The 25,146-nt window shown below is 50.1% G+C and overlaps 2 protein-coding genes across 2 annotated transcripts in view; one reads left to right on the top strand and one right to left on the bottom strand.

The window, feature by feature from the left end:
- The window catches only part of SLC33A2 (solute carrier family 33 member 2), a 44,945-nt gene extending 37,360 nt beyond the window's left edge, over window positions 1-7,585 (bottom strand). Inside the window, exon 1 of the mRNA XM_078599783.1 lies at window positions 7,524-7,585. The gene's annotated coding sequence lies outside the window, so the exon portion shown is untranslated. The remainder of the gene's footprint in view (window positions 1-7,523) is intronic.
- A 3,684-nt stretch (window positions 7,586-11,269) lies between these two features.
- On the top strand, window positions 11,270-21,247 carry LOC144721862 (guanine nucleotide-binding protein G(q) subunit alpha-like). Its single transcript, XM_078599782.1, has 7 exons — window positions 11,270-11,726; window positions 15,831-16,015; window positions 16,702-16,856; window positions 17,321-17,449; window positions 17,917-18,046; window positions 20,231-20,384; window positions 20,939-21,247. The coding sequence occupies exons 1-7, from the start codon at window positions 11,609-11,611 to the stop codon at window positions 21,127-21,129; spliced, it is 1,062 nt and encodes a 353-aa protein (XP_078455908.1). The 5' UTR covers window positions 11,270-11,608; the 3' UTR covers window positions 21,130-21,247.
- Window positions 21,248-25,146: the final 3,899 nt, after the last annotated feature.

Raw genomic sequence — 25,146 nt, 5'->3', positions numbered from 1 at the left:
GTCCACAAACATCCTCCATGGCTACCTTGTTTTCCCACGATGCTGTCTACATATTTTTCACCTTGCAAAAAAAATTGTTATGGAAAATCATTTTTGTATGCGAGAAAAGTCTTGTTTTGGTTTGCAATGGCCTTTAAATGGTAAACATTTGTCTTATTTTATCTTGTTCAATGGAAACATTGAATAAGGATTTAGCTTTTCCATGACAAACACGACAATGCCCTTGTCTGTTCATGCATGTGGCATTATCTGTGCAAGTGTTTAAACTACGATTAAGACCACCTAATGGTGTTTCCAAAGGACACCATCTGTTAGACACAATGGGATGCACAAATCGCACGAAACGTTAACGTCCAGCCTCTTTAAAACGCTGAAAATCATCTTTTACGGTTTATGGAAGTTAGTTATTCCACATCTGAAAGCCACACTTTGTTTTGAAATGTGCTTTATTTATTTTCCAACGGTTACATTGTGTCTATTTGTAGGTCAAACAGGAGGGGATGCGCGTAAGAGCAGTTGCTTTGGTGCTTAGCATACTGGCATCAATCATGTTCTGTTGATACCTGGCTTGACAAACAATACCAAGATAGGCAATCCGTCAACCAGGAACCTAATGCCAGCACACGGTTATACGTCCCCATAATGTGTGAGAATACAGGTCCTATCATCAACACTGAAAACCCAGCTGTCCGAGTATAACATCTGTGGCACTGCATTTATTGAGCACCTCCTCGAGCCAAGTCAATGGTGAAATGGATGATGCTCATCTGCATTTTAGAAGCCCTGAACCAGTAGTGTAAATTCCACCGTTCTTATAGCAGGGGGCCTTTCTCCCCATTGGTTAAACAATGTTGACTTACAACGAAGTGGTGCTTTAGACTCTGTCGGTATGATATGCTGAGTCAAAAAAGCAACTTTAATTTCAACTCACAACCTCCTAATTGTGAGACATGAATGCTAAGCATGGCCACGTACATTCGACTGTTCAGCAACAACAACTGTTTATTGGTCTGACCTAAGCTGAATTTAACTCATCGCATTGCATTGTTGGTAAAGGAAGAATACAACTTAGAAGATAATCTTATCTGTAATTGACCACCTTGCAAAGTGAGACCTGGGACATTACCTCGCAAAGTTCTACCCATATGGGTTTGATGGCATTGAGTGGTTGAACAAGGACATCTCCTTCCTGCACAGTTGGTGGACTTGAGCAATTCGACTTTTGACAGGTCCGTTATGCCACATGCTAGTTAAATGAAAGGTCAACTTGAGCTAAAAATCTACTAAATTTTCGTCATTTTATCGCCGTATAAAATATATTTTCCTTTTAAAAATATATAAAATTATAAGTTGTATGAGCATGTGTCAATAATAAAATGCTCTCCAACTATACACGAAGTCACAATGAACTCTCTAATTCACCGGGGTTATGTGCATGGAAATTGAACTTTTCCATCACTTATCTGTATCATTATTATGACTGGGATGAGATCATTATTTGGCATGTCACTCGCATACGATATTTACCTTAATAAGCCAGAGTCTTCAAAATGTTAGCCTCCATTCCTAGGAAGTTCTGAATTAATCTGCAAACTGATTAGGTGCGGGTGGCACACCTACTGCACAGAGGTCACGCGGGTCTCCACAGCAAGTTCCACTCAAAAACAGTCTTTAGTCCAGATTGGGTGTTTTGGGGAAATTACCATTTGCCAGAAACCTATTAAGGCAGGTACCACACAGACAAAGTCCGGTGGGGCTAGAATCACGGCCCAGCCGTTTTCGTTTTCTAAATGAAATAGACTCTGGTCACGCTTTATGAGCTATTCATAGGCAGTGGCAAGTGTCGTGTTTTTACTGCTAAGGCAACGCAACATTTCATACACACAGACGCTAAGAATGATCAGATAACAGCACACGTGTGCGCACACACCTTACAAGCAAACACCCATACTGTACACATGCAAGCACACATAAACAAACACCGTTATGCACACACTCGTCCATAAACAGCTCTTGCTTGTCACAGCTTTGGTGCAGTAATTGTTTGTTGAACTTTATACGGTGACGTGGCTTTATGGCCAATGCCATGGGAATGTTGCTCCAAACACCCATCTCTTCACAAACAACAGTCAACGAAGGTCATTGCAATTACACCAAAAGATTCTCAGGATCTCTGACATCACTTTTACACTGCCGCCCTTTGATATTTTACACAAACGATCGACAACAATGAAAATATACTTAAATAGCAAGTGCTGTATTGTTTTTAATCAAATGCAGCATTTTTTGAGAAATAAATGCAAATATCAGTGCGAGGAACCAGTAAACTTGATAAAGAAAAAAGGTTTTATCAAGTTAAAAGTGCCTCTCGACTCAAATGGCGAAAACATAGGATGATCACTGTTTACTTAACAAAATATAATACTTTTATTAGTCCTGGAGTGATAATTGGCTGATTAAATTCTACCCCCCCCCACAACCTCCCTTGAATTGGATTTGACCTTGAAGGTCAGACATCGACCGTGCAACAACTTTGGGATCTAGCGGAAGGAACCAGTGAGGAGCAATGGCATCGGCCTCAATGATCTGTCAATGTTTACATTGACCGTAATACACTTATTTACGCGACACGCTATTAATTAATGCCGCATTGTTTAGTTGTTGTACAGATACACCAGCACGCGTGTACTCGATGCCACGGTGATGAAACGAGAAGAAAAACGAATCTCCAGAGGTGGCTCTGAGTCAGCCATAGAAATTGCATGTTTTCACATCAGGAGCCAGTCTATATACCATCCCACTCCTGACATCCCACAAAATTGTACTCATCATGGGACCTCTTTTGCCAGTACCAAAATAGAATAATCAAACAAACACAGCTGTGTTTGTTTCACCTGATGGTGGTTGCTTGTGTTGTGATCGAAACGTCGTGATCTATTAATTTTCTGTCTACGTGACTTTACCGAAAGAACCAAAGAGGATACTCTGATAATAGATGCATTGTCCTTGAAACTGATTGGTCCACACCAGAGACATCTTTCTTTCTTTTCTTAAAGAACGCTGTCTCTGGTGTGGACCAATCAGTTTAATAACAGAAAGAAAGCCGTCTCTGGTGTGGACCAATCAGTTTCAAGGACAATGCATATATTATCAGAGTATGTTTTCTTTTGCATTCTGACCACAAGCATTGTGGTTAATGCAGACATGATTCCTTGTAAAAGGTTTCAGTTTGGCAAGGGAGGTCCCATGATATAGTCTCATTTGGTTTATGTAAAGTTAAAATTACCAACTTTGTATTGTTATGCTCAATTTAACTTAGAATAATTTGAATAAGTGTTCGTCATGTCATATATAGTATTCCCTAGTTATTCACAAACTTTCTATTCGCGATTTTGGCTATCCACGAATTGCATCTGAAACTCTGCAACGACTGCATCTAGAGATAGAAAGAGAATTATGAGATAAAGTGACGAGATAAAGTGATGAGAGAGAATGTGATGCGAGAAAGTGATGAGATTATTATGATAATGTTCATGTATTTAATAGCTTATATATAAATTAATTTAATGCAATTCATTAAACAGATATGTTTTCGTAGGCCAATATCATTATCTGGGAAATGTTCTATTCACGAGCACCTCCGGAACATATCCCTCGCGAATCATGAGGGGATACTGTATGCGTGGTGCGGCATGATAGCTGTAAAATAAATTGTATTGTTCCTCTTCTGTGAGCATTACCTATCACCAAAGCTGTGGGAATTAGAAAAATAAACATTGCCGTGTGAATATAAATTTGTCTAACCAAGCAATGGACCATGTTTTTGGTAATTTTCTCACGTAGGCAAAATGACAAAAAATAATTTTAAGCACCATAACTGCAAAGTTCATGAAAACACAAAAACATGCCCCTGCACAGTGTTTGGCCCTTTTGCATTTGATCATGGAAACATACATTAATTGCACTGCACCCAACGTTTGATACATTTCCATAACAAGACATTGGGTTGGATGACACAGCTTTGCTCAGCTATCGAACACTGATAGTGCCACGGTAGTGGAGAGAGGGAAACAATATGTCAAAAAGATAACTTGTTCTGAGTTAAATTTTGTCTGGAACTCAAAAGAGTTTCTAAGGCTTGGGGAAGCTGTTTCACTCAGTGAGTTTTGACAAATCGCCAGGGTGCGTCACTTGGTTGGTTTTTGCCATTTCAAACAAGATGCCAATAAAGGGTATCATTGCAACAATAAATGCATGCTACCATGTGATACGATAAGGCAACTTTGACACATGGCCTATGGTAGCACTCGTAGTAAGGGTGGTGGCTTTTATTAAAGGTTTCTTCAGCTTCAGATTGAAATGCTAATGTCAACATTTTCCCATCTGATAGTATATTCACATGATTACAAAGATTCCCCCGTGTAGTCTAAACAGACTATAGGAGCACGTACTGTTAGCTAGTACCAATGAAGGCCGGCACAGCACATGAGGGGGTGGGTGACCAGCACCACGCACGGCTGCCTTTGTCTCCCTTTTGGTGATGTTTACACATCGCACCAGGAACTCATTTGAGGTTGACTCAACCTCGGGGAGACCCAAGCCTGGTTCAGATGTGTCGACCGTGAGCCGGAAATTGAATCCCGGTTAGTAGCGCAGCACACTAACTGCTACACCACCGCTCCCCACACGATTACACAAACACATGCATACATACACATGCGCACACATCTCCGTAATGCACGTTAAGACTGCACTAGTTTGGGGCATGTGCAGTTAATGAAAACCTATGGCACATCCACACTTCACTGCAAATATTCACAAAGCTCGTGCATATGTTACCATCTTGCCACTGTGGCGAGATGTTAACTACCTTGCCTGGTATACAGGAGGTTATGGGTTTGATTTTGACCCTGACACCTGTGTAGTGGGTCACTCAGAGACACACTTGTCATAGAAGGCATACACGTTAATTCTACACTTTCCACAGTATAGGGCATAACTATATATGGGTCAGGACAGCCGGCACACTGCCTGACCCAACACCGACGAGGAGGATGAAGACTTCGTGGACGACGGCTCCATTCCCAAACCGCAGCAGCCCCGACCCAGCGTCGGGGCCTCCCTTTTATCCTCCCCAGTGTGGCCTGGCTCCGCCCTCAGCCACACCCCCTTCTGGAACCTACCAGAAGGTTCGGGGCTCTCCCCACGTGTCCCCTCTGTCACCTTTACCCTACATCTGTGCCTGTCACGTGCCCTACTGGCAGACTGGCCACTGTATCCTCAAATGCCCTTCACTGCCAGCAGCCGGCGATTCGCGCTGCAGTGGCACACTTCACCTGCCCTGCTGGTAGACCGGGCTATTACATCCACGATCCTGCTCTCTACAAGTAACCAGTGCTACGCGCCGTAGTGACCCATTCTATGTCACTACACCTGTATATTTGGAGTTTCCATGTTCTCCCAGTGGTCCGCTAGTACCTAATAAATGAAACTGATGCTGGGGGTGGAGGGGTGATTCATGTCAGTCACGGCCCCGAACCGCCGAGTAGCTGCCTACCGCCCCCTGGTGGAGCGCACGCGACCCTGCTCCCTCTCGGGCGTGCACTGCCAGCCACGCGTTCCACACAACCCAACATCGTCATCATCAGCTTACCTGTCCTCTCCTCCACGTGGCAACGTGAACAACAAGCTGACTCAAGTCAGACGAGTCATGGTTTTTGTATTTGAGCGTTGTGGATATTCAGATAAAATGTTTCTTCACGAAGTCGTGATATCGTCGAGTGCATAATAATGTAAAAGAATATTCTTAGGTTTTTTCGGTAAAGTCACGTAGGTAAAACATCAAAATTAATGAAAATAAAACAAAAATCACGACGTTTCGGAGGCAACACAAGTCTCCGTCATCAGGTGGGACCGTCACAGCCGAATTAGCTGCATCAAGTGAGGCAATGATTCAAGAAGTAATCCCTTATAAGCAAGTTGAAGGGGGGAGGAGAGGGGGGGGGGAGCTCATCAGAATGTGGTAGCCAATGAAAAAACAATGGACTACGGCTTGGACGAGGTTGCTGCTGTACACGCCAACACAATGGACAGAGAGGGGGGAGGGGAGGTCTGATACACATGATAGACAAAAGAACGAAAATGCCCATGTTTATACCAATGCTGGCTGAACAATGAAGAGAGCACTGCCAAAACATAACTGGGGATGTTAACACTCGGTAAAGTAAAGTAAAATAGTGCCTGTCAGATAAGATGGTCCAAAAAAGTGTAATTAAGTCTTTTTTGCGTGGTTGATTACTAAGTTAGTAAGTTAGTAATCATTGGAAATATGTTATCAACCACGCAAAAAAGACTTAATTACACTTTTTTGGACCATCTTATCTGACAGGCACTATTTTACTTTACTTTACCGAGTGTTAACATCCCCAGTTATTTTTTGGCAGTGCTCTCTTCATTGTTCAGCCAGCATTGGTATAAACATGGGCATTTTCGTTCTTTTGTCTATCATGTGTATCAGACCTCCCCTCCCCCCTCTCTGTCCATTGTGTTGGCGTGTACAGCAGCAACCTCGTCCAAGCCGTAGTCCATTGGTTTTTCATTGGCTACCACATTCTGATGAGCTCCCCCCCCCCCCTCTCCTCCCCCCTTCAACTTGCTTATAAGGGATTACTTCTTGAATCATTGCCTCACTTGATGCAGCTAATTCGGCTGTGACGGTCCCACCTGATGACGGAGACTTGTGTTGCCTCCGAAACGTCGTGATTTTTGTTTTATTTTATTTTCATTAATTTTGATGTTTTACCTACGTGACTTTACCCAAAAAACCTAAGAATATGATTCCTTGCAGTCACGAAAGCTTCAAATCTAGAATGTAAAAGAAATGCATTTGTCGAAATAAAACAAAAAAATCAACAGCCCTCCCCGTCGGGGAATTGAACCCCGGTCTCCCGCGTGACAGGCGGGGATACTGACCACTATACTAACGAGGAACTGGCGAAAACCACGCACCGGCTCGTCCTCTTTAAATGTTCCCTCCAGACACGGCATCAATTATTTTACTGACAAATTACTGTATTAAAGACGTTGAGACGCGCCACACCGTGACATTCGTGTCATAATAATATACGCAGCGTATACAAATATAACATTTCGGCCGAACACAATTCCCTCCGTACTAATACAAATACCCAAGCCATTGTACAACGGGGCAAGAGCACGTGGCTGAGAATCCATGGGAGGCCCCGCGCGCCGTGGCTCCGTGAGGGACGTTTCGTGGCATTAGTTGTGGTTCAAACGGGCGACGTTTGGCTTTTTGTAGCGCCACCATTTCACTGCGCGGAAACGACGCTGCCGGCTGCCTGTCACCCACGTAGACTCCCCTCCCCGTCGCGGTCGTGAACCCCAGGCCATGAGCGCGACCATGAAACCTGACCGTGGCCTCAATACAAATCTGACATTCAAACGTTGCGAGGTCACGCCACGTGCAGCCACCGCCCGCGAGCGGCCCACTGCCGTTTACTCACGAGCGAGAGGAGACGCCGGTTTCGCTCAGATGCTGACCCCCCTCCACAGACGGCAAACTTGGTAGCGCCCACACCGTGATTGGTCAAACCCGAATTTCAAGTATGGGGATAAACCATTTGATCATTTTTGCTAGGGGTGTTTTGACAGTCAATGAATTTCCATTTGCTTGGTGGCGTCAACAGTAGCATTCTCTGTCCACTGCTGGATGCTCGACGTCGCTGTTAAAAGTTCAAACGTGTTAAAGTGATGAAAAAAATACATTGATAACATTGTTGGGTTCGACCGGAAATAACACTGCAAGAATGATCTGGCCAACATTTTCTGTCGTGATGCCCTCCCACCACCCGACGCAGCCAAACAAAATTGAATTCTCCCGCGTTGTGCAAGCGATATTGTCTGGAGCTGTCAGAGACAATGCCCAACAACACAAACAAATGTCGGGTGGTGGGAGGGTCTCATGGCACAAATGTGAAACCGTAAAAAAAAAAGTTTAATAACGAAGGTTTTGTAATATTTATTGGCTTCCAAAACAGACGTGTTACGACAAATGCATATGGAATTAGACAATATCCCCCGCGGGTTCTCTTGCACAAACACCCACGCCCCATAATCTACACTGTAGCTCGTTTTAAATGATTTAATCGCCGGCCGTGATCTATCCACCGCTGGATGAAGGCCTCCCCAAGTCGTCTCCATCAGGGAGCTGCGATGTGACGTGGGACACAGCTCCTCCTGCGCACAACGTGCAGCTTGGGAATTGGTTGTGCTCGTGTGATTTGAACTTACGTGCAGTGTAAATGTGTCGTTAATTGATTGTAAATGTTGTGGATTTGCTCTCCAACACACCGGTGTGCTGTACTAGTGACGACTTGGCCACGTTCTGTTTACGTGGTGAACCCTTCCCAATTGGCTGTGTCGGGTGGTGGCGGGTTTAACGACACATTAGTATATTTATGCGATCGAAACCAACACAACCTACATTATGGATGATATTGGTCGCGAAAGCCTAGGTGTTAAACTTATATACGGCACTTTATCAATGTTATTTATTCAGTGATTTGCTCACTTTTCCTATACTCTGCACTCGGATCGCGTTTTTGTAATGTTTGTTGCAACTTTCTGACCCGCCCCAACTGTGAAAAGAGCTTCATAGCTCATCGGATTTCTCCACGATAAATACAGATTCCTATTTTAACACAGGTGATATTGCTCCATATACAGTATTATAACTTCTTATTATATGGCGCTGCGATGACCTTGACCCATAGGAGACCTCCACCTCTAGCCTCAGTCCGCGCTCGGGGAGACGGTGCGGAGTGACCCAGGGACGCCGTAGTCCAAATAAAGAACTCTGACCAACAGCAGATGGGAGCCCGGGGAGGGGGGGGGGGCGGTGAGGGGGTGGTGAGCTGAACCCCCTCGGGTCTCCCGTGACCCACACGCGTGCGGCGCCGCGTGAGACGGACGCCGCCTCGCGTCTGCGACTCCGGGGCGTGGCGCGGTCAGCTCCGCCACGCTCGACACCCCACGCGCCCCCCCCCCCCCCACTGTGCGTTTTTGTTTTTTACGAAGTCAAAGTCGTCTCGTGAGGAATGCGACGATAGTCAGTTCATCCGCTGGACGAGCCGAAGGCTTCGCTCGCACGATTTCTCCGCCGCCTCGAAACACCCAAAGTGGGGAGACGTTGACAACGATTACGTGGGGTTTTTTGCCTTTATTATTTTCACTTTTTTATTTTTATTGTAAATTTTTTATTTTCTATCTACGTGACCAAGACTATCACGATGACGCACCGTCGCGTGCGCACGCGCGCCCATGCGGTCGCATCCGTCTCGCCCGCGGGCGGGGCCCCTTCTCGGACGCTTTCCGTCGTCCCGTGGATGCCGCTCCGTGCCACGCTCAGCGGAAATCATCACGAAGTGAATCTCGTGGCCCGTAAGCGTGAGATAGAGGGAGGGTCATTGCCGCTTCGATCGGCAGTGTCACCAGCCCGACTCTGCTGACGAGACGCCGTGTGTCGAAACTGGTCCTTGCCAATCAACAAGTGACGCCATCACATCTGCCCCTCTATTTAAGGGATGAAACACGAGGAGGGTTTCTCCACAAATCTGGCTGCTGTCCGCCTGATGATGCCGGTTGTAATTACTGGCGAAACGTCGTACTCGGATTGTAAATGTTGTGGATTTGCTCTCCAACACGCCGGTGGTGCTGTACTAGTGACGAATTGGCCACGTTCTGTTTACTAAATTGGCTGTGTCGGGTGGTGGCCGGTTTAACGACACATGCATATTTACGCGATCTATCCCAAAACACCTCTATCATGAAAAACATTTGGCTGTTCGCCTGCATTGATTCAAGCGAGCCTGACTTTGCTGATCCGGACACGTGCGTTTCAAAACCGGTCCAGACGCTTTGCTTGTCTTCAACCAATGCTGCTGAGCTTCATGCGCTCCCCGGAGGCCGATGGGATGCAGGGTGTACAGTTCTAGATTTGAAGTTTTCGTGACTGCGAGGGTCCATACTCTTCGTTGTTTTCGGTAAAGTCACGTAGGTAAAAAATAGAAAATAAATGAAAATTGTATTTGTTTTTATTTTATTTATTTTTATATTTTTTACCTACGGAGACTTTACCGAAAAAACCAAGGAGTAGGCTGTACAGTGTCACGAACATTCCGACACAACAACAAAAAAGCGGATAAGCGAAGGAGGAGAGCGAATCTGCGCGCTCATCTATTTTGTGTTGTTAATATCCTCCACAAAGACGCGAGTGATTATGGGCGAGTTACGAGCATCACCACCGCCGCGTCTCGCAGCGCAGAGGGGAGGGCGTGAACCCGGCCAGACCGGTCCACTCGCATTGCCCAGGCACGACAGTGAGTGAAGAACGAGGAATGATGAGGATGCGGATGGCTGTCATGACCATTACATTCATGGCGCTGCAACGGGAACCTCCCCGCCACCCCCATCCATAATACGGGTGGAGCCGGGAACCAATCACACGAGTTTCCCGTGCGGTGTGTGCACATCGACGCAATGGGGAGACAAAGGCGGCGGGGTGTAATGCTGACCCACGGCACCTCCACCACCACCACCCACCTGTCACGCCATTTCTGACTATATTAAAAACAAAAGTGCTCGCCAACAGCACAGGTCGCAGCCGCCCGTTTTGAAAAGTCTCCGCGGGCGGGAGTCTCTTTAATACCTGGAATGCGTGATCTTCACCTGGATCAACCCGCGCGTGGGAGGGGTGGAGGGGAAAGGGCGAGGGGGGGGAACCACCTGAGCCGCATTCCTGGGGCGGCTGGGCCAGGGTGTCCAACCAACCCGCAAGCCCCTCCGCTGTGACCCCCCCCCCCGCATTCGAGGAACCGGGCGCTTCCTCCTCCTCCTCTGCGTGGCTGCTGCTCAGGCAGCGCAGCGAGACACGCCGCGCCGCGTCCACACGCACAGTCACCACTCACCACTCACGCGACCACCACACGCACGGTCACCACTCACGCGACCACCACCGCCGCCGCCGCCGCTTCTCCGCGAGTATTGGTTACAACTGCTGTTGCTTTTGTACTCACTGTTCATACTAATACTACTGCTGTTGTTACTGATTCTGTTGGTGCTACTCCTTCTGGTACTACGACCAATACTACTACTGTTATTTTCACTGTTGCGACTGCTGTCACTGCAGTCACTGCTCCGACTGTTTGCTACTGCTGCCAACACGACGACCCGTGCGTGCTGTGTTGCTGTTGGTGGTGATGGCCGTGGCTCTGTCGGTGGCGGGGGTTCAGGCGTCGCGATGAGCGCCCTCCCGTCCAGTCGCGATTGAGGCTCCGCGAGCCTCCCACTCCCCACGGCCTCTGAAATCCACCCGAGAGCAACTCCACCAACTCCACCAACTCCACCACCAACTCCACCACCAACGACAACGACGACGACTTCAACAGTTGTGGGCAGATTGAGTCAAGACTCAAGACTCGCCGAGCTGTAGGGATTGTTTACAAGTAGCTGTTTGGATTTGTAGAGACCGGTTAGCGTTTTTTGTTATTATTTTTGTTATTATTTTTGTTGTTATTTTTGGTCGTATTAAATGGCGTGCTGCCAAAGCCCACAGCAGAAGGAACAGAAGGTAATCAATGACCTCATCGAAGATCAGATTCGCAAGTCCAAGTCCAGGAGGCATCTAGAGTTAAAGCTGCTGCTTCTGGGTGAGTGGGACACGAGGAGACACGGGAGGGGAGACACGGGGGAGGGACACGGAGGGATAACGAGAGGACACAGTGAGACACGGGGCGGGACAGGGGAGGAAGCGGAGGGTCGGGAAAAGAGAGAGACGGGAAGACGTCGGGACACGGGGAGGCAGTGGGACACGGAAGAACAGAGGGAGACGGGGGGACGCAGATTAAATGCCCACGTAGGGGGCTCGTTGTCGATGCACGGGAGTGACACTTTGATTATTATGCGTATTAGTGAACGACGCTACATAACCTTGAACAACTCACCACCAGCCTCTCTGCGTTTAAGTTGTGTTCGTAAACGGCCTCCCCGTGTTCCCGTTTCCCTCCCCGCGTCTCCCCGTTTCGCGCCCCGACGACTCCGCGCGCTTCACCGCGCGTCTTCGGCCACCCCCTGGTCCCCCCTCCCCTACCCAGGAAGGGGCCGCGCCCGCGTTGAGCCATGCAACTAACTTAAATGATGATTTCATCAGGTGAGGCCCACCAAAATATATCGCTCTTTTTTTAAGAACCCACCTAGCCAGAAATTATAGCTCAACGAAATGGCTTATGTGGACATTATTGCAGCCAAATACTCTTAAACGCGTGTTTCTAAATGTGGAGGGGGGAAACCGGACGACCCGGTGAAAAATCCACGCGACCAAAGGGAGAACACGCAAACTCCAAACATGAAGGCGTCAGGGGAGGGATCCAACCCACCTCCTTTATACCAGGTGAGGTAGTTAACATTTTGCCAATTAACATCGGCCCAGCGCCTTCTTCCTCCCGGCCCTCACTCCAGCTGCTGTCCCGCCGACTCTCTCCTTCTGTACGCTGCGAGTCTTTTATACCCCATCCAATTAAGTACCCCCCCCCCTCTTTCTTTCTTCCTCCTCTGATTCCCGGGTGGACCCCAATAATTGCCTCGTCACACAATCATCACCCCCTTCTCTCTTGAGCCACCAATCCGTCTCCACTCTGATTGTCGAAATGAAGAGCCGTGAACAGAGGAGCCAGGTCGTGTGGATGGCGTCTTACGAGTCGATTACTCGGACGACACTAACCCGGCTTCTCTCTACCTTCTATCTATAACCTGTGCCCAGCTCTCCTCTCCCTCCTTGCCTCCCCCTTTCTTCCTTCTCACGCTCCGCCCACGTACCCCTGGGGTTGAGCTCCTGAATCAGCAGTGGTCCTGCTGTATCTGTTCCGCCTGATGATGGTTGCTTGTGTTGCGATCGAAACGTCGTGATTTATTTTATTTTTACCTACGCGACTTTACCGAAAGAACCAAATGTTGCGTTAGAGGGGAGTTGAGCACTGCACTCTGCTGATAGTGATAAAGCAGATAAGTGCATGTTCTCCACATGAATCGTTCAAATTGTGATACAAGCATGCAGCTTGCTTTAGATATTCACAAAGGTGAATGTTTTCAGAGACAAAAGTGAGCCACTTGACAATTCAAGTTTGGCAGCCATTTTTAAAGATGTCTGCCAATTTCTATTTTCGCTGCAGAAATTAACGAAAATAATTGCCCAGTTTGGATGATTTGAGTGTCCATTTCTGTATTCATGAGCATGCAGTATCTGACTATACAATGCATCCAACTTCTCAGACAGTCTGTATGCATCACTTCACGACATTGTGGTGGGAACAGGTGAAAAAGAGTGAATGACATTGCACTACCAGGGCACGGTGGAGACATTGCCGCTGTGAAACTCAGCATGGCGGGGTTCAGTGCCAGCTCAGGTGTTTGTTCCCAGCACGCAGTTGTCATTTAGTGTTCCTTCGGACACCTTTCCCGGGCAGACGCCTCATCCAGTGGCATAACTACATTATCAGCTCAGGGGGTGCGGTACTCGGTCAAGTGTGGCCACTTTATTTGATGTCTCGCACGGTCGCACCTAGGCTATATGTCGCTGCTCCTCTTGACTAATCTCATCCATGATAATTTTCATAAAAATACATTTAAATCGCGTTTGAACTTTTCTTTGTTTATTTACACGGTCGAACACATGTCTCATGGTGGTTGTCAAGGGGACCCCGACTCGTAGCTTTGGCCACTAGGGGGCAAGGCACCCCCTTCCCCCATGCTCGTTATCATTTGAGGCCAAGTCACTTCTGAAAAAAAGCTATATAGCTCAGGGGTTCTTACTACCTTGTAAAAAAAAAAAGTTAGTTATGCTACTGGCCTCAGTCGATTGCACCAGAGCCCTGCACACCATCATCAAAGGCCGACCGCGGGACTGGTGGAGCCGACCTTGGGGCAGACTACGGTTGACATGGACGTGCGTCACTGTTGAGGATCACGCCAAACACCGTGGTCTCGAACTGTGCTCAGCATGGCAGCGGTGCTCAGGATACGGGGGTTGCTTGGCGGCGTCTCTGGGGGACTGCTACACTCCAACCAGGGGCAAGCCACTGATGGTGACATGCTACTTAATAAGCTCCATCATAGCGAGGTAACCACACCTGAATCGACAGGATGTGCCAGCGCAGGAAGGCCAAGCCAAGGAATGGTATGCGACATTTGTCCGATTCTCCTCTCCAATTGTTGAAACTGTTGGAGCAGCAGGGCCCCTAAAGGCGGTCCTTGTTCAAAGTGGACCCAAGGCATGCCCGCTGGGCGCTTTGGGTGGCAGATTTGTGTCAGAAAGGTGCCACGTGTTAAACAATAATAGACTGGACAAACGTCACGGTGCCTTGCGCTACCTTCTGGCGCCAGGACGACTCCCACAGGGTCCAATGTCCGCTTACCGTGGCAACGTTCTCGTCATTCGTCGTCCCCTCCAGCTGATGCGCGTTGATGTCCCTTGAGTAAACGTCGTCTCGGCGCATGTCGACGATGCGTTGTCGCTGCCACCGCTGACGTGGCCATATCAGAAGTTTATCGTCGATGACACGTTTACCGTTCGTCGAAAACACAAAATAAACGTGAACAGCCACTAACTCGTGACAAAGTGCGGCACTGTGCACGGCCGTTTGATGCAAATTCAAATGAAGCGTGTGCTAAGTTTGTTTGTGATAAATGTTCTCTAACCCACCAGAAAGTGAGTTTGAGAACAAAAGTCATTCTTGGCGTGCCTTCAAACTCGTATACGCCTGCCAATTGAATTTGTTTTGCTGTGTGGTGCAGGGCGTTAGCGACAAATTTGGCCAGATCGTTACGTTGATCATAATATTGTCTATGAAAATTCCCGCGTTAAGTCCATCGCCATTGTTGTTCATAATTCTAATCAATTACGGCCCCTTTGACAGTCCACTCCTGGATGAAGGCCTCCCCATGCCGTTCAGGGAGTTGCTTGACCATACTTCACTCCGCTGGTCACTGCGGGTTGGTGAAGGGCGGGTTGGAGGGGGCAGCGGGGGGTAGGGTAGAGGGATTGGCACGCGCCTATGTAATTACTACAGTGGTCGGGTTCAGAGAAATCGATGTTAGCCATGGCCGGGGAATCTAGCTCAGTTGATGATGTTTGTGACCACCAGGGTTGGAGGTCCTTGTTGTTGTTGTTATCGAGATTAATGTTATTTGGCGGAGAGGCTCTCTGGGAGAGCGGCGCCAGATGCCATGAGCTCGCGTTTCCCAGGCCACATTTCTCCAGAACCGAAAACTAAACCCAATTTCTGTGACACCCGAGGAGGCCGTGATGGTGGCGGTGATAGCAGTGGCGGTTGTGGTGGTGGTAGCTATGATGGTGATGGCCCATGGGGTCGTTGACTCCTGCTTCCAGCCATTACGTTAACAGAACTGTAGGCATAATCCGCGTGTTTTTGCGAGCACCTATTTACTCTGCGTGCCACCTTTTACACAAAAAATACACACGTGAACATGCTTGTCAGCCAGCACCAGGTCTAATCAGGACTGTAGAATACTGCAATGCAGTTCAACACGATGCCACCAGCTCACGATGCAAATCAATCCCTGCCACGTGAGACTGCAGGGCTGTGAGTGACGCTGCTGTGAGTGACGCTGCAGGGAGTGACGCTACTGGGAGTGACGCTGCAGGGCTGGGAGTGACGCTGCAGGGCTGTGACTATGACTGCAGGGCTCTGGTTGTGGCTGTGGAGCTGTCTTGAGGGTAGTCGCTGCCTCCTCCGCAGGCACGGGCGAGAGCGGCAAGAGCACCTTCATCAAGCAGATGCGCATCATCCACGGCTTGGGCTACACCGAGGAGGACCGGCGAAGCTTCGCCAAGCAGGTCCACCAGAACGTGCTGGCCAGCGTGCAGAGCCTGGCGCACGCCATGCACACCCTGGGCATTCCCTACGAGAAGGAGAGCAACCGGGTGAGGACCGTGCCCCGGTGCCGCCGGGCTGTATGTCGAACTTCTTTGGCACCGTACGTAGGCAACTGTACTAATTGGAGGTGTGACACCCGGCTCCACCCCAGCACCAACCGGCACTAACCAGCACCACCCCAGCACCAACCGGCACCAACCGGCTCCCTGCAACACGGGGATCTCGAGCACAACCCCCGCCCCAACCCCCTTCCCCCAGCACCTTCGTTTACATCAGCAGCATCTGAATGGCAGCACCACCCGGGATTGTCGTCGTCGCGTGTCCCCTTGCACCGTCCAGCACTCTGCGCCTCATGCTGGGCGGGTGCCGACGTGGCGTCGCGTGGTCGGTTATGCTCGTCCAGGACCACTCGCAGTCTGTGTGTGTGAGTGTCTGTCCCACAGGGGAGCGGTAGCGCAGTGGTTAGCGCCCTGTGTTACAAACCCAATGATCCAACTTCCAATTCCCGCTTAAGACTAATAACGGTCATGAATATCTGAACCAGTTGTGGACCTCGCCTGGGTCGACTCAAGCCTTCAAAATGTTTACCTGGTGGGGTGATTGACCCCGCTTCTACCCCAGGGGCCCTGACCCCGCTGTCCTCCCATGATGCTGACCCTGCTGTTCCCCCATGACCTTGACCCCATTGTTCACCCGGGGCCCGTTTGCTCCCCATCCTCCCCGCCACCACTAGGCGCAGGCACGCTTTGTCCAGGAGTTGGACTCCATGAAGATAAACAGCCTGAACGACCAGTGCGCTCGCGCCATCGCCAGCCTGTGGGCCGACGCCGGCATGAAGGCCTGCTACGAGCGCCGCCGGGAGTTCCAGATCAGCGACTCCACCAAATAGTGAGTGGGGCGGTCCCGCAGTCACGCGGCCTTCCGTGGCTTGGTGAGAGTTGGCCGCGTGGCCTCGCTGATCGAGAGCACCAAGCCGCCGCCTTTTGAGATCCCGTGTTTGCATCTGGGTTTCGGCCGCCTGTGAACAAACCGTGGGTCTTAAGCGCACAGAGTTGGTCGGAGCCTTGCACAACAAAATCATCACGTTCAATTTGGATCACTTAATTCAGCTAAGGAACAGCTCTGAAAAAAATGCAAGTCTGACTGTGATGCGACATGAATCTGCGGAAGAGTCACGTGAGAACATTTAGCGACCCCCTACTGTGGTCACATGTGGCGGTCAATCCCACGGAACTCAGGAGTAGTTCAGTGGCATCTGCTTCTGTGGACCGGTCTTCAACACGGAGCGCTCCTCTGCGAGAATTCCGGATCACGCGACCCTCCGAGTGACCCCGTCCCCTCCTCCGCCGCAGCTACCTGAACGACCTGAGCCGGCTGGTGTCCCCCGGCTACGTGCCCACCCAGCAGGACGTGCTGCGAGTCCGCGTGCCCACCACCGGCATCATCGAGTACCCCCTAACGCTCAACAAGATGGTCCTCAGGTGAGCAAGGATGCAAGCGATCAGGGTGTCGTGTCACAGAGTGGGAGGGGGGGCAGCTGAATTCAGCAGGTGGGGGGCAGCGGGTGAGCTGTAGTTCTATTTAGACTGCCGGTTGCTGGGGAAACCAATGAAGGAAGTTACTCAATGACGACCAGGGGACGAGAGGTGGTTTGCCATCTTGATGACAAAGATGTGCGACAGGATAAAGGAGCATTCATCCAGCAGTTGATTAACGACGATGATGGTGGCAATACATACTAAAATGGTGGTGTTGATGATGATGGCATGAATGATATTAAAGGAGTAGAATCACAGTGGCGCTGTGGCTAAGTAGTTGCCTAGACTGTACGTGACAAGCACTTTCCCCATCCACGAACTTCGACTCCTGACCTCTCATTTCTCTCGTCACCTCCTCCACCACCTCCCTCAACCCCCCCCCACCGTCCTCGCCCTCCCCCCCGCTCCAGGATGGTGGACGTGGGTGGGCAGCGCTCCGAGCGCAGGAAGTGGATCCACTGCTTCGAGAACGTGGAGTCCGTCATGTTCCTGGCGGCACTCAGCGAGTACGACCAGGTGCTCATGGAGGAAGGCCACGTGGTGAGGCTCAGGGCCCCTTGCCGCACCCCTCTCACTTGCTCTTGTTGTCGTCGTCAGCCTCTAGCGGCAGCCGGGTAGTGGTCGCTACGCACGTGGCTGCCTGTAATCCAGCACTGCGGAGGCAGCGGCCAGGGTTGGTGGATCACTGCAGAGATGTCGTGACACTCCCCCGTACCGTGGCTCGCCAGGAGGAGGCGGCACAGCAAAGTGTGGACTACCGCTGTAATCTGTCCCATCTGTCAGGGGATAGAGCGTTGCCCCCTAGCACGCGTGCATTTATCCGGGTCCTCCAGTTTCATCCCACACGTGTCAACACTCACGACTCATCAGCACAGCCATCATTGCCGACTCCTGCTGCTGCTGCTGCCTGGTGGACCGCCCCTCCCTGCTCGCTGTGGGGGACAGTTGGCTCTGCCTAAGGGCGACAGTAGACCAATTTCTAAAGTCTCATTCTGTAAGTGGTGGGAAAGCCGCGAGACAAAGGAGTGCGTGCGGGCTAGGTGGGTCGAGACCGAGGGCGTTGGGTTCCCATGGCGACGCCTAATTATATCAAGCCATTGTGTGGCAGCGTGTCAACACGGCCCTGTAACCTGATGGCATTCTTACACATTCCACGTGTGTGGAGCAACGTGATTAGTGGTGGGGAGGGCATGGGGGTGGGGACCCCGAGCGAGCCTTCGGTCCGGTCACACTCAGGAATGGACCGGTCACAATTGGTCGATGAAGAATCAAGGTCCCGACTTGAAGCTTTCGTGACTGCAGGAATTCATATTCTTTGGGTCTTTCGGTAAGGTCACGTAGATAGGTTCAAAATTAATTAAAATAAACAAAAAATAACGACGTTTCGATCGCAACACAAACGATCACTTAGACCACAGGGTCTCACTTAGACTACAGGGCATCACTGAAGCTCCATTTAGAGAAGAGCTTAGGATATTGCGCACTTGAGTTGTGTTATGAAACTGCTGAAGCGTGGGGGTTCAGGCCGGGTCACTTGGCTCACGCCTCCAGTCGAGGCGACAGACATCACCACGCAGTCGATGCCCATCCATGTGGGTGGCTGTGTCTGGCACGCACAACCTCTTTCCTTGACGACATCGTTTAGAGTCGACTCACTCCTTCCAGCCGAGCACAAACCACGTGATCCACAGGTCGCCGGTTCGATCTCCCGGCACGGCAGCTCAAACAATGGAAACATTTATTTAAATCCCACCCGTTGCCTCTGTCCACCCCGCAGGCCGCGTGTGGTGGGGTAAAGTGTGGGTACTACCGAGATGTCTGGAAAGTGTGGAAGAGTAGGCCAAATACCCTCTCTAGGGGGACTCTCGAGGGCTCCCTCTCGTGGGGGCCTTACCACTCGGAGTGTGGTGAGCGAGCCATCGTAGAGCTGCGTGTTTACTGCGTGCACGGCAGGGTCCATCTCATGCCGTGTGTTACTCAAGAGATGCCACCCAACAGCTACTATTCGTTGACTATTCGTGTGCCAATTAACAGCTGGTCATCAGAATATCTTAAAAGAAAGTACTTCTCATCAGGCCCTATGGTGCAGTCCTAAACTCTTCTCCACTCTGGCCATTACTACGACTACCACTGTTTGTGTTTCACCAGGTAAGGCCCACTGAGCTGTACAGCTCTTTTTCAGAAGCGACCTGGCCACAAATAGTAGCTCAACAAAGTGGCTTATCATGTGGAAATTTATAGCAGCCAAACACTCTAAAGGCATGTTTCTAATTGTGGAGGGAAAAACCAGAGGACCTGGAGAAAAATCCATGCGACCACAGGGAGAGACACACGCAAACTCCAAATATATAGACGTCAGGTTCGGGATCAAACCCACGACCTCCTGTATACCAGGCGAGGTAGTTAACATCTCCTAGCCACCGTGAAGAGGGGCCATTGCCCAAAACGTTCCCTGTTGCATATTTTATTTCCTCTTATGGCCACACGCACGGCGCTGTTGATGTCGTCTTGTATATCGTGCGCCGCTGCTGCCAACGTAGCAGCAGCAGCATCATTACCATGTAAATTGTTTAACATCCATCAGCATGGTTCGCTATCGCTGTTAGACTTCGATTCTATCACTCCATTGTGTTGTCTAGTCAGCTCCAAACAACTAACGGGGTTAGTTGTGAGTCCTGGTGACCGAGCTGTGCTTTTACGTTTTTTATGTCATTGCATCGCCAGAACCGCATGCTGGAGAGCCTGGCGCTGTTCAGCACCATCCTGGAATGCCGGTGGTTCGAGGAATCCTCCATCATCCTCTTCCTGAACAAAAAGGACATCCTGGAGGAGAAGCTGCAAAATTCGAACCTCGCCGATTACTTCCCGGCCTACCGAGGTGCGAGCTCCAATGGTGGCACGCGGCGCTTCATGGGCGGCGGTGGCGATGTGAGGGCCCGGCGGCAGCGCACTCGCCGCTTGTCGCAGAGGTTCACGGTTCAAATTTGCATGGTTAATGCAGCGGCATCAACCATATGAATACGCGCTGTCTACCTTCGTAGTGGACAGCGTTATTTGAAACGAGCAGCCCCTTTTTGTGCCGGCGTCGCAGTCAAAGTTTGCACGATTTACTGCAAATGACTCAATTGGGATTGCACAGAGCAACGTCGCTCACTACTGGCAGGATATACCCGTCTGTGCGCCGTTGCACCTTCCTCCGCAATAGCCCCTCTAGTACACGAATACCATCAATACCAAATGTACTCAGCTATTATTATTGGTATTGTTAATTGGCAAACGGTGTGTGCGTCACCGTGCCTGGTTACGTGTGCGTGACCGTGCATGGTCACGTGTGCGTCACCGTGCCTGGTCACGTGTGCGTGACCATGCATGACTGCGTGTGACCGTGCATGACTGCGCGTGACCGTGCATGCGCCTCCGTGTGCGAGCCAGGCAAACCGAAGGATGCAAAGGCCGCCCAGCAGTTCATCCAAGAGCTGTACCTCCAGGCCAACAAGAATAAGAGCAGGATCGTGTTCTCGCACTTCACGTGCGCCACGGACACCGACAACATCCGCATCGTGTTCACCGACGTGCGCCACACGGTGCTCAACGAGAACCTCAAAGTCCACAACCTCATCTAAGAAGCCTCGTCCCTCCGTCCCCCTCGCACACCGAGCGGCAGCTTCCGTCTGCTTGCAAGCGACGAGAGATGCCGACTCCCTGCCACGACCGCCACCAGCAGCGCCACCACCATTAACATCACCGCAGGCACTGCTGCCACTACAATAACCACCGACGACGCTACGCCACTACCACCGACATCATCCCCGCATCAGCACGCTGCATCAGCAGACACACCAGGGTGTCAGGACTGCCAGTAAACCTTTCCCATCGTCGCCAGCGCAAGCCATGTCCTGCGGAAGCAGAAGGCCACCGTAGATGGAAGAGACGCTGACGTGCAGCGTCTGTTTAGGATTTTGTGGCCAGTCGCACAGCAGCACAACTAAACTGAGTTCGCGGCTGCGAATGAATCCTCTCTATAGGATGAGCCGTCCTTTAATCAGTGATGAGCCAGGAACCCGCAAAGAAGACAGAAGGTCTCGAAGAACCCCGGATCTCCGTTTAAATACTGGGTATATTCTAGTTGTCATGTGAACACAGCGCACAGCACAATTTGATGTCGATGGGAACCCAAGCAGCCACCGTGGCCCACGCAGTCGTGAGGCCGTACTTCGCCATCGCGTGCCCTGACCTCCCCGGTCTAAACTCGGGGGCTGAGATGATGGCATGATCTATAAATTACACGTAATTTAAATATGCAACTTCATTACTTGTATAATTTGGTATCTAAATGACATGTCTCATTGTAATTAGCAACTTGTATCTAAATTGCACGCGATGCAGTTTAATCGGTTGTCTATATCTATGATGATACTCTACATTTTAAACGATGTACGGATACTATATTAGTAAAAAGTAGGGCAGCGGTTGTAGAATATGCAATAAACCAGCAGCAGTTTCTGAAGAACTGTATCGTAGTCTTCTTGAATTAGGTGACCATCACAATAAATGTGAGGAAATAAAACTACCAACAGCAGTGATGATGACGATGCAGTCATAGACGACTGTGGGCCAGCTACATCATCATTCGGACTTATCAGCACGGTATCGTTACCAATGCTCACTGCTGCAGAGTCTGCCTCTGCTAACCGTATATTTGGAGTCCCCACTTCCATTACATGACTCCAGTGGTCTGAACATTGAGGCACTCTCCCGGACGAAGTGGGAGTATCTCGCAAACATTATGAAAAGCCATAACATCGATGTTCTGACACTCCAAAAAACCCACGTCTGGGATGCCCTACATGCCAGTCACTACAACATCCATGGGTACAACCTCACGACGAGCCACTACCACCCAAAATGTGGCTTGGCCATATACGCGAAGAACGCCATCACAGACACTTAACTACTTTTTATATTTTACCAGGTAAGGCCCACTTAGCTATATAGCTCTTTTTCACAAACGACCTGGCCACAAATGATAGCTCAGTGACGTGGCTTATCATGTGGAAATGTATAGCAGCCAAATACTCTAAACGCATGGAACTGAAAAAGAAGTCACCAGCATCGAGATAGAGGAGCTGCACGTCACCAACCTAATTCAGAATGTCCAAAGCCAGCACTTCCAAGTGCACCGATCCCAGCCCTATACGCTCGTGACTTGTTGAGCTATTCATTCAATCAGACCGACGGCGAAGACCTCACTGACTGGATGTCTGCCGAAGATTGCACCTGGTTTTTGATCCCAAGCAGCAAGCAACATAGGCCCATCATCACCCACATCGGCATCGCAATCCCCATGATTCTGTCAAAACGGTAACCAAGGTGGGACCTGGTTACAGCTCACTAAGGAGGCTTTAGAAAGAGTGGTGAGTCAAATTGCTGCGACATCGGAATGATATCACCAATTTGTTGGCCTCCTGACTGCAGCTGCCAAGAAGAGCATCTCCCGAGGCTTCCGGAAAGATTGCACTCCCTGCTGGACAAAGGAGATCCAGGGCCTGCTCCGACAGTACAAGCAGTAAGGCAGCCTACAGGTAGCAAAGGCCCTGCTAGAGTCTTTAGACTCAGCCAGATGTCAGTGGTGTTTTGAGTGTGTTGAAGGCCCTGCATTTTACACACTTCAGCCGCCGTGCTTGGGCCCCACAACGACGCTTGGGTGCTGCTAATTCAATAGAATACTGAACTGCAAGAGTCCAGCCCAACTCTATAGCCTCCATACTAGTGGAGAACACAAAAGGACAGCTCGACAAAAACACCAAGTGAGAGATCCATCACCAATTACACCAGGTAATGGCCTAAATTTCCTCACAATGGAGAAAGGCAAGGCTGCTGGCAGAGATTGTATCCCCACTGAATTCTTCCATCACTTAGGCCCAAGGGGACTCCAATGGCAGGCAAAACTGTCCACTAACACCATGAAAAGTGGATACATACCAAAAGAAAGCATAGCGGGAGGCGATGGTCATTGCCATTCCCAAACTGGGCAAGCCGACCTGGGAAGTTATAGGCCAATATCGCTCCTATGCACGACCTATAAACTCCTGGAATGCATCATCCCCTGAAGAATCGGCCCCCTCGTCGAGTCAGCGATCCCTGAAGAACAAGCGGGATTCCGGCCTGGACGCAGCTGCTGTGATCAAGGCATGCGACGCACATCGAGGCTGGATTCCAGAAGAAAGCCAAACTGGCGCATCCTTCGTGGACTTGTCATCGCCCTACGACACAGTCTGGGTTAAGCGCTTGATGTTGAAACTCGCTTAGGACCATTCCCTGCCTCGAAACAAGACTCCTCATATGGACGATGCTTCACAATAGGCGACTGCGTGTTTCTATGGGCAACAATTTCAGCTCACAGCGGTTCCTCAACCATGGATTTCCACAAGGTTCGGTGCTCGCGCCAACGCTCTTCAATGGCGACACGAGTGACACGCCACCAACCGGGTCACGCAAATTACTACATGCGGATGACCTTCGCCTGGCAACGCAAGCAGCCACTTTCAACGACATCGAATCCACTCTGAACCAAGACCTAAACACAAAATGGAGGCTCAAGCCAAATCCCCACCACCTGAATAAGGTAGCCGCCACGACCAAAACAACGGTCAACCTGCTCCAGAAACTGGCAATCACAAGCTGGGGAGCATCAGCACCTTCAGTGCTCGGGACATCAACGATGGCCCTCGTGTACCCTGTAGCCGAGTGCTGCGCACCAGTTTGGACTAGAAGCAGTCACCACTCCACTTGTTGATGTCCAATTGAACACTGCAATGTGGTGTGTCACCGGAACCCTCGAGTCGACCCCAACACCCTGGCTGCCCGTGCTGTCACCAAATCTCTGTCCCACCCATCCGCCGCAACGCTGCAACCCTCCAGGAAGGCCTGAAAATCGAGGGAAGCAGTCGCCTTCCCATTCACCGGGACCTCAATAACGTCCCTCGGCATCGCTTGAAGTCACGCCAAGCGCTTTAGACCCACGCGCTGAACCTTCATCAATGTGAGCTCAACCCGATGAAGCGTGGGGAGCTGAATGGAGTTCAAAAGAACTCACAAACAAACACCACCTTGTGAAGACCCAACGCAGAAGATCCCTGGGTTCGATCTTCCACGAAGCTCATGGTCCACCATAAACCACATCCACTGCACAAACCAGGGCGGTAGATGTCGGTATTTGATGCACAAATGGAAAATTTAAACGCTCCAGCGTGCGACTGTGTTTCATCCAGAACAGACCGTAGTGCAACGTTTAACGACGCAATAGCAGATCCACAAATACGAAGGGGACTTCACAGCTGCTCCTGACGCGGTTGTGTGCCTCGATAACCACCTGCACGTGAAACTGCAGTTGTTGCTCTGCATCTGCATCAGCCGACTCAAGTGGTCTGTAATTTGATTGTAATTTGCCCATCTCTGAACACGACTCCAAACTACAGTGGCTCCAAAATAACCCCGCGGCTTCCATCGCTTCGCTCCAACCCTTACCCTGGCTCGCAAACAAACCATGGGCACAGCTCAACACTGCTATCCTGCTCCCCTCCCCGAGCTCTCTTTCCACGTCTCCCCCTGGACCTCTCCTCCACACTCCACACTCCGCT

Source organism: Lampetra planeri, chromosome 13 (assembly GCF_965212315.1).
Source record: "Lampetra planeri chromosome 13, kcLamPlan1.2.h2, whole genome shotgun sequence".
Taxonomy (NCBI): Eukaryota; Metazoa; Chordata; class Hyperoartia; order Petromyzontiformes; family Petromyzontidae; genus Lampetra; species Lampetra planeri.
This window is presented reverse-complemented; position numbering and strand designations above follow the sequence as displayed.

Excerpts from the sequence above, each read along its gene's own strand:
- LOC144721862 (XM_078599782.1), top strand. The coding sequence starts at position 11,609 with ATGGCGTGCTGCCAAAGCCCACAGCAGAAGGAACAGAAGGTAATCAAT. Across the intron at positions 16,857-17,320 it reads ATCAGCGACTCCACCAAATA|CTACCTGAACGACCTGAGCC; the intron begins GTGAGTGGGGCG and ends CCTCCGCCGCAG. Across the intron at positions 18,047-20,230 it reads TCATGGAGGAAGGCCACGTG|AACCGCATGCTGGAGAGCCT; the intron begins GTGAGGCTCAGG and ends TTGCATCGCCAG.